The 12,608-nt window shown below is 35.6% G+C and overlaps 1 protein-coding gene across 1 annotated transcript in view; it reads right to left on the reverse strand.

Moving 5' to 3' along the window:
- The window catches only part of PTPN3 (protein tyrosine phosphatase non-receptor type 3), a 117,531-nt gene that overhangs the window by 43,491 nt on the left and 61,432 nt on the right, over positions 1–12,608 (reverse strand). Inside the window, exons 11-12 of the mRNA XM_066560274.1 lie at positions 8,722–8,785; positions 3,539–3,711 (exon numbers count right to left, since the gene is read on the reverse strand). Coding sequence (XP_066416371.1) covers positions 3,539–3,711; positions 8,722–8,785 — 237 coding nt within the window. The remainder of the gene's footprint in view (positions 1–3,538; positions 3,712–8,721; positions 8,786–12,608) is intronic.

A 12,608-nucleotide genomic window follows, 5' to 3' on the forward strand; every position in this document is an offset into this window, starting at 1 on the left:
CAATCAGCTACCCATGTATGTTTCCATACCTCGTAAACAAAGTCCATCAACTCAGGAGAAGCTTTTGGCTATACTACCCATTTTATTTTTCTAACACTTTTGAATACAATGACAAGGTACCAGCTACTCATCTTCTTCAGAAACAGATGTCTTTTAAAGAACCCTTAGATAGTTGGAGGAGAGGGAAAGACTGGAAAAAGATGAATGCATTATGAAAAATGCATTGCAAAGAACTCCATATTAATAAGCTTTTCATTTTTACAAGTGGCTGTTGAGGCATTTTCCAACACAGACAACTTGAAGTGCAACATAACTCATGTGATGGAAGCCAGAAACCTAAGCCCTAATTCTAATATTAAACCCCTAATCCTGACCACAAAATCACTTATAGGGTAAGTGTCTAGATATTTCAATTAAGGCACAGAAGATAAATAATCTCTTGAATTCAAGTAGATGCCCTTCAAATGCCAAATATCAGCTTATTTCTCAGCAAACATTCTGGGAAGCTGCCAAAGCCTTTCTGGAATGGACTGTACTATCTGTAAATGATGCTTCCTTTCTCCTATCTATTACTGAAGCTATCCTTGGTGAAAAATACAGATACATTTTTTAGCTGTTCAACAAGGAATGAGAATGCGTCTAGGAGAGGTTATTCAGCGTTCAGGCCAGAATTTACCTCTCAGAATCTGGGAGATGTGATTCAGTCTGCTCCTTGAACAAGGCTTACAAGTGATTTATACAACTCAGCAGCTTAATTTAAATGGAATGCCTCTAGTACCTTAAGCTAAGAGAATCAAGAAGCACACAGGTACGTGCAAATAAGAAATTGTACTCAAGTACTGCAACTATTTTGAACTGATGCAATAACTGCCAGGCTATCTGCCTCAAATAAGTGTAGAACATAGAACAAGAAAGCCACAAATTGCATAGGAAAACCTGTGATACTTAAGATGGTAAAACCTGAAAGTAGCAGCCTTCAAAGCTGATGGAAGCTGCATGAAAAGAATTCTTGAATACAAGTCAGTCTTAAAACCTCCAGGACTGCACGCTGTGGTCAGTGGAGCTTTTGTGCGCACATTTGGTTTTGTGGTTTGGTTTGTCTGTGTTTATTTGATTTATAGAATGCAAAAATTTTTTCCCTTTCAAAAGGGAGAATGCAGAATCACTTTTTTGGTTGTGTAACTTCCACATGAGTTCAGAGCATCCTTGAAAAGGAACATGGAAAATCTTACAGCATTCCACAACCATAAACAAGTCGGAAAGTAAAAATTTTCAATATGTAAAATATGACCTCAGAAGTGATTTTTTCACAATGTTTTTTAAATCTTTTGAGAAAATAATTTGCTGAGTTCATAGGAACTACTCAAAGTTTTTCAAAATTACTGTTGCTTCTTATGTAGTTAAGGAGTCTTTCATAGCAATGGTTGCTGAATTACCTCTTCCTCATGTAGATCCCAAAATTCATGCTTACTGCTGGTATAAATAAGGCCAAAGACGTTATCCTAAGCTGATGGAAAGTATCTCCATAACTGATTCTCCTCCTGGAGATTCCTTAGAACTCTAAGTAAGCAATTCAGCAGAGAATGCCTCAGAGCACCGAAATTACTTAAAAGGAATTATTTCTTAGCAATTCAGATCAACAACGAGAACTGTCTTGTATGCTACAGAGTATTAAGAAATTGTAAGAGCAGATTTGTCAAAATTAAAATGTTTGGTAAAAAAATGAAATTATACTAAACTGGTACCCTTTGGAACTCATACTGTTTTCTTTCTTAACATTACAAAGGCTGTGGAATCACTGTGTGTATATATCTGTCCTATAGGAGGATCAGGATTTTCAATCTCTTTGCGAATTTGAAAGAAATAAAGGACTCCAGGACTTGACAATCCAACAAACTTTGAGTCACCTCAACACCTCCACTACAGGAACAACAAGGTCATAACACTCCATAAATGAGTTAATTCTAAAAATAGGTATTTTTGAAATGTTAGAAAATTAGAATACTGTTTGTACAACTAGTTTTTTTCCCCATAACCTAAAAACCAGATCATCTAGCTATGACCTAGTACTAGGTGAAAACATGGAATTATACTCCAGTAAAAAGCATAACATTTTATCAGAATTCCTACATTGCCCTCAGGGGTTAATTGCTTCATTTACAAGCAATACCAGTGCACTTGGTATTAATTTCTGCAGTATCAAGAGACATCAGAGTGTGAAAAGCCAGAGAACCACCAAATTCTGAGGAGGCATTTGAAGCATGTTGATATCATTCAGAAGTTGAAGCTTATCCAAACAGAGAACAGAAAATCTCCAAGTCTGACAAATTACATGTAAAGTTAAACTGTTACGAGAACACACTACAAAAAAACTCACAAAAGCACACTACCCATGAACAAAAACAAAACAATAAAATACTTCTCCAAAAATCATGAGAAGAAGAAGGTTTCTAGAGAGTCTACAGATCATCAAAGGGTCAAAGAACCCCCCAGAATCTCACATCCAGAGAGGATAATGACACAAGACTTTCTTCTTCATTCACTATTAATATGAAATATTTTTTTATATGTTTCATTACAGAATGTTTTTGGGGGGTGGGGTAGGTGGATTGGGACGGGTTGGATGAGACAATGAAGCCACAGGACATGACATCTTTGTAGCTGAATTGCTGATAAATGTAACAACAGAACAAATCAACATAACGGAAGAAATCACTGTGACTGATACTTATCAAAAAAATTTAAAAGCCCCTAAAATAAAAGAGCAGAGTAAAAAAAATCACACAGGATAGCCAAATAAGGGCTAACTGCAAAGAAATGGAGAGGGACATTACAATGTCATGTGACTGGACAATAAACCTGCAGCTTAAGTTTAATGACAATAGGGCTCAGTAACTGCATATGGGGAGGAATAATCCCAGCTTCATATAGGAAAATCACAGGCTCTAAAGAATTACTTCCTGGTAACTAAATCTTAAACAACACTAGGAAGCTAGTGTTTCTAGTGCTTTGTAACTAGAAGAATCCAATGAGACAAATAAAGGATTAGAAGTGTCACAACAGGGCTCTCTTGAATACCTGAATGGGAAAAAGTTTTTCATCTTTGTGTCAGTAATAAGTGGTTGGTGTGATGCACTCCAGAAACTGCCCTAACATATTAAACAGAATGTGTATATGACACTAATGGCTAAACATTTCAAAACAAATCTGTTCTGAAATTCTCTTACCGGATCATTAGCTACATGACATTTTTCCTTTCCAATGTTTTTATACTTCAGACTGAAGCAACAAGTTGAAAAAATAGTAATAAAACATATATCCAAACACCTTTTGAGGCAATTATAAGAAAAGTTCTACTGTAAGGAGATCACATTGCAGAAAGTGAAACCATAGCCATATAACTTGTCAAATGGTTCATATATAGACTGGAACAAAGCTATGGACAGGACTCAACTCTGCCACTCCAACTTGAGCTACTACTGACACAAATCCTCCCATTCCCATCATAGAGCAAAACATGCTTTCACACAATACTTACTTTGCTGGATTTCTAGAACCCAGAGTCCAATAATGTGATAATATCTTTTTTTCATGAGGTAGTGACTTCTTTGCCTGAAAAAATGTGTGATGCTCTACACAAGATTTCCAAAGATTTTTGCATGCTCTGTAATTTAGCATGTTGAAGGCAACAATATGCTCTCTGGATTCATTCTGTAACAGTAGGGAACACCATGTTTCAACATATACAAGTAGATGAAACAGTAAACAAGATCATAAAAAAACAAGAATTATTTTAAGCTTAAACATAAAAAATACATTGTGGCAAACAAACAAACAAACAAAAAACCAGCATACAGTAGATTTTGAGCTGGAGATGGCCAAAATACCTCTATGACTATTTGAAATTAAAAACTGCAAAATGTGCACTTTAAAAGTTCATGAAATGTTAATAAAATATTTAAGTCTAGAGCAGTAAAGATTTTGTATATATGAGTATCATGTTATACTGATAAATATATTTTCAGGTTTCCAGTCAGATTTTGACCTCTTAAGACAAACAAAATTCTTTAAAACATTCAATTAAGGGTGCAATGTCAAAAGGAAAAAAACCCTCATTCTTTGAATTCAAACTCTTCATGTAAGGCTTCAATTCAATAATGTTCTTTCAAGTGCCATAATATGCAAAATGCATATTCTTTTCGTTCTTTCAGAAAAAACTGAAGATGTTAACAGAGATCTTTCTTTGGGGAAAGAAAATACTTCTGATGGGACTGGAGCTGCTGCTACTGCTGTTGAAATCCACTCCTGCTTGGATGATAATGTGAGGCCACAATGAGGAGGTTCAGAAGGCAGCAGAATATAAAACTTGCGTGTCTCGATGCAAACTCTCACGAGTAACTTCAGTGCCAAAGTGCCAGTGAAACATGAGTGCAACACAATTGTGCCATCAATGTTTATCCCAAGAGTTTTGTACAAGAGAAAGCTTTGGTTAGTTAATCTAGTTATTGATGCAAAGAAAGTGGAATGAGAGCAACGCAAAAAGTAGAAATAAAGGTAACATGAGACCTGAGACAATTGCCAGCATAGCTCAGCACACCAGTGAAAAAACAAGTTTTCATCACTCATCTTTTCTAGCTCCTCTAAATTATGACTAATTTTGTCATCTCAACATATAATTAGACAGGCAACCTTTTGCTGGTTCACAGCAACAATCCTGTTGGGAAATAACTACAAACCATTTTGGCTGGTATAGTCAATCTGTTTTTCTTGTGTATTTTTTATTTCTAGGCACCTTTTACAATTGACACGTATCTGAGACCAAGCCGGCTTTTTGCAAATCACTTCATGTCTAGTCCAGAGAATCTGCAGCTTTTAAGAAAAACAGTGACACTCTCAAGAGAAAAAAAGATTTCCTCTTGATTTTACATAAGTACTGAAAAACATTTAACTGATTACAGTCTTTAAGGAACGTTTTCCATATATCTATTAAAGCATTTAAAACATATTTTCTTTTCAAGATGTGGGTTTGTTATTTGAGTCTCTTGCATATTGGAAACAATTTGTCAGTTCACCACAATTGCTTCTAAGTAGTTACACAAAACAAAGCAGGAAAGCATAGCAAATCTTAACTCAGTATTTCTTGAAATATATGAAGCACACATCACAAAGGTTTAATGACAAATGCTATTTCTGACATACTCCCTGCTGGTTGAATCCCACTTGAAGGGTTTTACTACTCCAGCAGACAAATAAAAGTAAGTGTATAGATATTTTTGTTGGCCTGAAGTACTGGCCTTTCAATTGCCACAAAAATTATTTTATTCAAACATCTCAATTATACTGAAAGACTATAGTATAAATATAAGGAACTAAGTACATCTAATATTATCTTTTTAAATTTAGGTTTGTTAGCAGCAATTAATTTTGCTTTTTACAAGTGTGCTTTTCTGTTGTCACAGAACCTTCTTAGCAGCCTTTAAGTTTCTAAGGCTGAAAGTTTCAACATGGATTTAAGCTAGGAAAAATATTTTGAGAAGTTTCATAAATATTTATTCAATTTTTAGACTAAAATAATCTTTTGTTAATTACAATCTGCTTCACTAACAGGCCACCTTGCAAGTTATGCTGTTAAATCTGTGTATTTTTTTAAAGGGGAGGAGTGTTCTAGTGGGATCCCAGGACATAATGCCCATTATACTTCTCAAGTCAAGTTCTAAAAGAATGGCATTTTCATGATTATCAAGAAATGAGGGTTAGAGAAATTTGAGTTAAAGGGAACAATTCTACGTAACTAAAGTCTTTTGCTTGTTCAGCATATGGAAGAATTTCTCCATCAGTTGTATGCCTACTCACTCCCTTAACAGAAAATCTGAAAATATCTAGAGCATAAAAAGCAAAGATATATTTTAGTATGCAACAAATGAAGTTGTTTTTAAGCATTAGGTAAGCACATTGAAAATAAAATTTCATTTCTGAAAGGTACAAAATGTTGCCTTTAAACAGCATAGTTCCTATTCCTACCTTAAATCCTCCACCCTTCATTAAGCCTACATGTCATGAGCTTCTCTAGCATCAGACATTCACTGATTCATCAGTCTTGCTCCCCAGTCCTTATTTGGCTCTTCAGTAGAAAAAGAAATACTGCATACTCCTAATCAAGTAGCTGATCAACAGACCGGAGCAGGGGGAGGGTAAAAGAGAAGGTGAGTAGAACGGAAAGAGTGAGATAAGGTAAGTTGTTTTTTTCAGAAAAGGTGCATAAGGAAAGAAAAATGGAGTAAATGAAATAAGGAGAACAAATCAATGAAATATGGGACATATCCCAGGGGACTGCAAATCCATTGCCTTTGAGAACTTTCTGTAGATTTTTGAATCTACATACGACATATAAAATATAAAAGAGGTTCTATAGCACTCTTGTCCTCTTTAGTCAAACCTTGCCTAAGAATATACAGTATCTGCTCTGTTTTCCCCACACTCTTTCATCTCTTTTACTTTCAGATTCATTTACCTATTTGCTTCTGTCTTTCCAAGCAAAAAAGTGATCATTTTGAAAACTGACACCAATGCAGTCATCTGTCCTCGCACACCCCTCAAGCATCCCACTATTCCGGTGAAACCCCTCAGACTCCACTCCCCTCTCTCCCTCTGCACGGCACCAGCAAGCTTTTCCAAGCAATACCACCAGAGCACTGCACACTTGATGCCCTAAATTTCAAACAAAGCAGGCTGACAAGGATGGATGTATCCACAGATTCAGTGGCACACCTGGTCTGCTTTTTCACATGAACTGAGGAGGAGTAAAAAGGTCATGCAGCTGGCCTTACTTTTCTTACAGTTCTGTAGCTCTTTAAGCATGACACTGCATGCATTACTGTCATCTCTGGAGGTTATGAAACAAAGAACTATGATCACTTAAGAGAAGGTAAGCTAAAAGAATTAAGAGCCTTGAACTGTCATCATTTATCAGATGTTTGATTGAACAAATTAAGATTGCTGCTCTCTTCAAAAGTGACACAGGTCTCCAGAGACAAAAATTCTACTTTTGACAGCAGCCAAGTCTTTATATAATGAACACACATATTTTACATCAAGTCCACAGATAGTTCTATATTGACACTTTATTTTTCCATATTACAAAATCATTGTGAATACACTCATTTTCAGAGAATCAGAATGGTTTGGGTTGAAAGGGACTAAAAATCATTGAGTTCCAAGCCCTGGAAACTGCTGTCTGAAAGCCTGCACTTATCTGTATATTTGAAAATATTTAGATTTTAAAATTACTATTTATCAGTGAATTTTTAATCCTCAAACTCAGGAGAGAAGTTACTACTTGCAAGTGTTTACACTCACAATTGAGTAGAATGGTCTATCAACCACTCATTTCTTCATGCAGTGAAATATAAATGAACAGACTGACATGTCTGCATATAAAAAACATATTTTGAAACTTACAGCTAGTAAAAAAACCTTAAAATCACCCTACTGTGTGTAAGGACACACCCTGTGCATGCTATGTGTGTGTGCAAGCACAAGTGCAGTAACACTAAATCTGGAAACTAACTCTTTTTATACATGAATCCTGAAATGTAACATATACATACTTGCACACTCCTCAAATTTCAAAGAGCCCACCAAAATGGGAAAAAAGAAGGATACACAGAAAAGAAAAAAGAAGAAAACATTTTCCTTTTGGGTAAAAAAAAGGCCTCCTTAGAAATCTGTGTTCAGCAGACCTTCTAATCTATGTGGATCAAGAGGTGGTCTTGTAACACAGTTCCTATAAATTTAAGAGCTTGTGTACTACCAGAAAGAACCTCCATGAACTTTAGGTACAAGTTAACATTTACCTTTTACTAAGTTTCGTCCTCAATTGAACTAAAATATTTATACATCTGCTGATCACTAGTTTCTGAGAAGTTGTTTTTTTCTGTCATATTAAATAATCTATGCTCTTTGTAAAAAATTTTTTTTTCATATTGTGGTAGCACAATAATAATCAGTAATCAAGATTTCCTTCCCCATTAAATAGACTAATATTTCAATTGTTCTTCAAAGAGCACAAAGCAACCAACAGAAGCCATCTCTTAACAGTTGAAAAATTTTATATGCGCTTTATCAACTCTCTTCATATAATTTGCCAACTCCTAAAGCCCTCCATGTTACACACAGCAACAGGTGGGCTATTTCCCTTTTCAACCTCATGTTTTCAATCTGCAAAGCTCTCCTTTCCTCCAGGAACCTTGCTTTCTTCCTGAGCTCTGAGCCACATAAGCTGAAGGGACCTCACAAACTCCCCCTAGATGGGACAAGCAGTTTAGTAGATTCACTGCATTAGGGAACTCCACAGGGCAGGGAGAGCAACAAGGGAAAGAGCAGAAGATGCTGGTGAGAAAGGGGAAATATGCTGTTAATAGATATTGGAGAAAGGACGGAGATCTGCATTTACCCAAAGTCCCCAAGAGAAAAAAGAAGCCTCTATGGGAAAGATACACTCCAACAGACTGAAAGTGGAGGGATTCAGTGTTGGAAAAGAAATAATAAAAGGGGAAAAAAGAGAGGGAATAAGCAGACAAGAATAGCAAGACCAAGTTAACGAAAGAGTTTCAAAGGCACACTATCCCAACAGAGCCTTTTGATCAGCAGTTTGTAGGTTACATTCAATATAAAATATTGAATATTGACACTAGAGCAAAACAATATTAGAGGACTACTTACATGTTTTTGCCGTTGTTGTATAAAAAACTTTTTCCTTTTAAAGGAAATTTTTAAAATGTTCACCCTAAAAGACAGAAACAGGCCATGAAATACCGAGCAATGTTTAGAGTGATAAAACAATGAAAAAGAATATTGTGTACAGTAAGCCTGAAAGATTAGAGCTGTAAAATATTCAATGAATAATATGCAGCCATCTCTTGTGTTGAGTGTCAAATAAATGTCCTCGTTTAATCTTTAAATAGTTCACAGCAGTTCTCTCCCACCAAATCTATTCTTGCAGCAAAAAACTCGATGACATCTTCTACACTAAGCTGCACAAATGTTAAATGTGTCAACTTTTGTATAACTTTAGAGTCATATGACAACTGTGACTAAAGGAACAAAATTGAAGACCCTAATGACATGACAAGGTTGGTCTTACAACAACTGAAACTTTGCAGAGGCATTGCAGAATTCGTTTCATAACGTGAAAGATATAATGTATTTGTCTTAATCACTAAACAAAATCTCTAGATAAAATCATCATTTTAGAAGGATGAAAACTGTAGGAAAAAGTGTTAATATACTTTTCACTTCATTAACATTGCTATGTAATTTATGTGGTAATTTTAGAACTGAACACATCTTTTTAAATATACACAGCGTGAATACATATTTTCTAAGGTAAAGATTACAACTGAAATTGGTGTTCAAGCAATTTTCATTTTAATTATACACTTATCAGTTTTTCTAAATTAAACAAACTTCCACCCACCTGCACACCTTCCCACAGCAAAACAAGATTTGTCTAAAATACCTAAATTTTCTCTGCAATAGTTCTACTTCAGTAACTGAAAACCTGCATTTTTGGACAAAGAAATCTCTGATCTATGGTCAGCTGGAATCTTACAGAGGCCTTTAGGAAACCTATTTAAGGTTTGATCAAGTCATATTTGCCTGAAAAAAAATCATGAAAGGGTTTTGTAAGTTTACTGCTAAAAGTCTCATAATATTTTTGAGAACGGATGTTTCACAGGATGTTAGATATCAGGTATGAACTTTGTTGAAAGTCCTCTCAGTTTGGCACAGTTTTTGCATTACTCTCATTAAGTGCGATGGCATAAAAACTCATTCCCAACTGCTCATGGGAGAGGCACTTGAGTTATAGAGCAACATCCTTCATGGATACAGGAGAATATATTTGTCAGTTACTAACAAGAATATTAATGGAATTACCTATCCCTCTTTCTGCACAAGAGGTGGTGGAAAACAATGCCATTTTCAGAAAATGCTTTTCTCCATCAATTACAGAACCACAAAGAAACAGGTATTTCAACACTATTCTTCAACAAGACAAACTGATGTGAAAATTAATGGAAAATTGAAATCATATGCACCTCTCCTGTTAGGTCAACTATTGAAATACTTGTGTCATTTGACTTGCTACCTCAAAGATCAGTGATCTGCATTGCTCATCTAAAAGCTCTTGATTCTGAATATCTGACAAGTCAGAAATTTTCAGTTGTATTTCCTGAGCTGCAAGTACCAAAACTCCCTCAATCGCCCTCCACTACCTCCCGCTTTTTCTTGAAAAACCTCAAAACAAGCAAACAAAAAACTACCAAAACTCCATCAAAACCAAAACAGCCCCCATGATTCAGTGCATGACCACATAATCACTTCAAGCCAAATCAGAGCATTAAGTCTCTTTATTTTGACATTCTCCTAAATAGAATACCCCTCTCAATTCCATTCATTCTTCTTAAAGTACAACTAAACCTACTTAGTTCAGGCATGAAGAACACTTGCTACTCTGACATTTTCATTTAACAATAACTAAAAATCATTTGCAATGTTATGCCCACAAACTGACTGAATGTTCACACCTAGAAAATAAAAATCTAGGAGATTAAGGTGTCAAAGCACTTAGACTTAACAAGTTCTTGAAGATGCCATATCCAAAAATTATATTAATAGAATGCAGTTACTAGTCTTATAACTGGTAGTTCAGTGGCCCTTTTCTCTCACCAATAATCTGTTCAGTGACAGATGTGCATACTCACAAATTGTGAGTGTTGCAGATATGCAACACTCACAAATCATTAAATTTCATGGTTTATTTAAAAAGCACTCACTAGTTGTAGCATATTAAGAATGATAGATCTTTTGGGTCCCATCTTCCTATCATTCACAAGCATCAAAATAGATTTGTCACTCCGTGGGCCACAGAATCGCTAATTTTTGATTAAACTGGCAGTCCTGTCCTAGAACTTAGTACTAACAGCTGGTACTTGTGACTTGAAGCAAAGAGAAAGTTTCTTTACCTATAAACCCTATACTTTGCCACTGAAAAAAGATTCTGTCCAATTTGCTATGCAAGATACTTGTTTTCCAAGTTTTAACTAGCAATGTATTATGCATTCCTCAACCAGTTTCTCTGAAATTTTCAAAGCAGTGAAATGGCATACACAAAATAGCATTTACTACCTAACTTCAGTTGCTGCTGTATTTGTATGTTTTTGCCATTAATATTTACTTGGAAAATTTGGAAATTACCACATAATTGTTAAGCACCCTTGAGAATAACTCTGCAGAGTGCACAAAATACTGCATTAAATACAAAGCTATTTTTTAAACCTATCTTGACTTGCATTGTCGCTGACTGATCAGTCAGCTCTTTACGTAGGTTGCTTTGATTGAAAAGCATCTTTTTGCCAAGGCAGAGCTCTCTCACTGCCTCTGTTCCTGAAAACTTTTGGGCCCCTTTGACTACTACCATATGGCATAGTTGTATTGTTGTCATCCACTGCAGAGTATTTTACTTAAAATTTTGGAAAGAGTGCTTCGATGGTGTTTGCTGCCACCTTGAGTTCTAACTTGTTAATGGTGAAGTTTGCACAGTCCATAGGAAAAACCACTTGATACAAATGGTGTTACATAAAGAGCCTAAATAAATACTACTTCAGGCATTACAGAAATACATCCTTCTTTGAGATATAAAATAAAAGTGAGAATTCAAACTACAAATACATCCCAAGCAACCACTCTGGTGGTTTTCAGTGTTTGCTTGTTTTGGTGGGATCAGGGAATGGACACCATTCCTGCACAAAGAATTATGATTAACTCAAACAAGATGCCAGAAATAAAATATCAAAAAGTTAGCCCCTGTGTAGGGAGATTTTGCTTCCAAGATGAAATGAAATTTTTAGAGACAGAGAGAGAAGCAGAGAGAAAGTGAGTGAGTAGGAAAGCTTGGAACAACTGCATGAGCTGTCAGCTTAAAATATTACTGCCTAAACCTCATATTTTAGAGTGGGAATTATTTGAACTGAAAAACCTGTGGGTTTTACTTCCCTCAATTTTTTCTGTAAATGAGAATAGGCTTTTGTGAAAAATGTTTTAGCATCTGTGTTTTATTCCTCTGTGCTCTTCAGGAGTAAAAGTAGCATAGGAAGTTGTAGATTCCTCCCGTCCTGTGTGCTACAAACTATTTTTCCCTTCCTTAAAAAAATTCATAGTCACAGATTTTAAAATGCCATTACTTCTGTGATTTTCAGGAACAACTATTATCAATTCATATCTTACTTAGGTCAACTAAGTTGGCAGAACAACACTGGCAGAAGACAGAAAATGTTCCTCCAGCTGGCAGTTTTTAAAACCTGCAGAGATTGAAAGAAGCTGAGAGACTGATGTATGAAAGAGAAACACTCAAGGCACAAAGATGAGAGTCAAGACTTCTATGCTTCAATGTGCATTAGAAATGGAAAAATACAAGCTTTCACTCTGCTGCTACATGAGAGCATTATTATTGACATGCATTTACCCTGGATGATTGCAGTACATCCCAGGGAGTTGAAATGCAACTCACAGCAAAGAAAAAAAAATCCAGAGACCATGCAGTATATTTT

This window comes from Molothrus aeneus, chromosome 1 (genome assembly GCF_037042795.1).
Source record: "Molothrus aeneus isolate 106 chromosome 1, BPBGC_Maene_1.0, whole genome shotgun sequence".
NCBI classification, from domain to species: Eukaryota; Metazoa; Chordata; class Aves; order Passeriformes; family Icteridae; genus Molothrus; species Molothrus aeneus.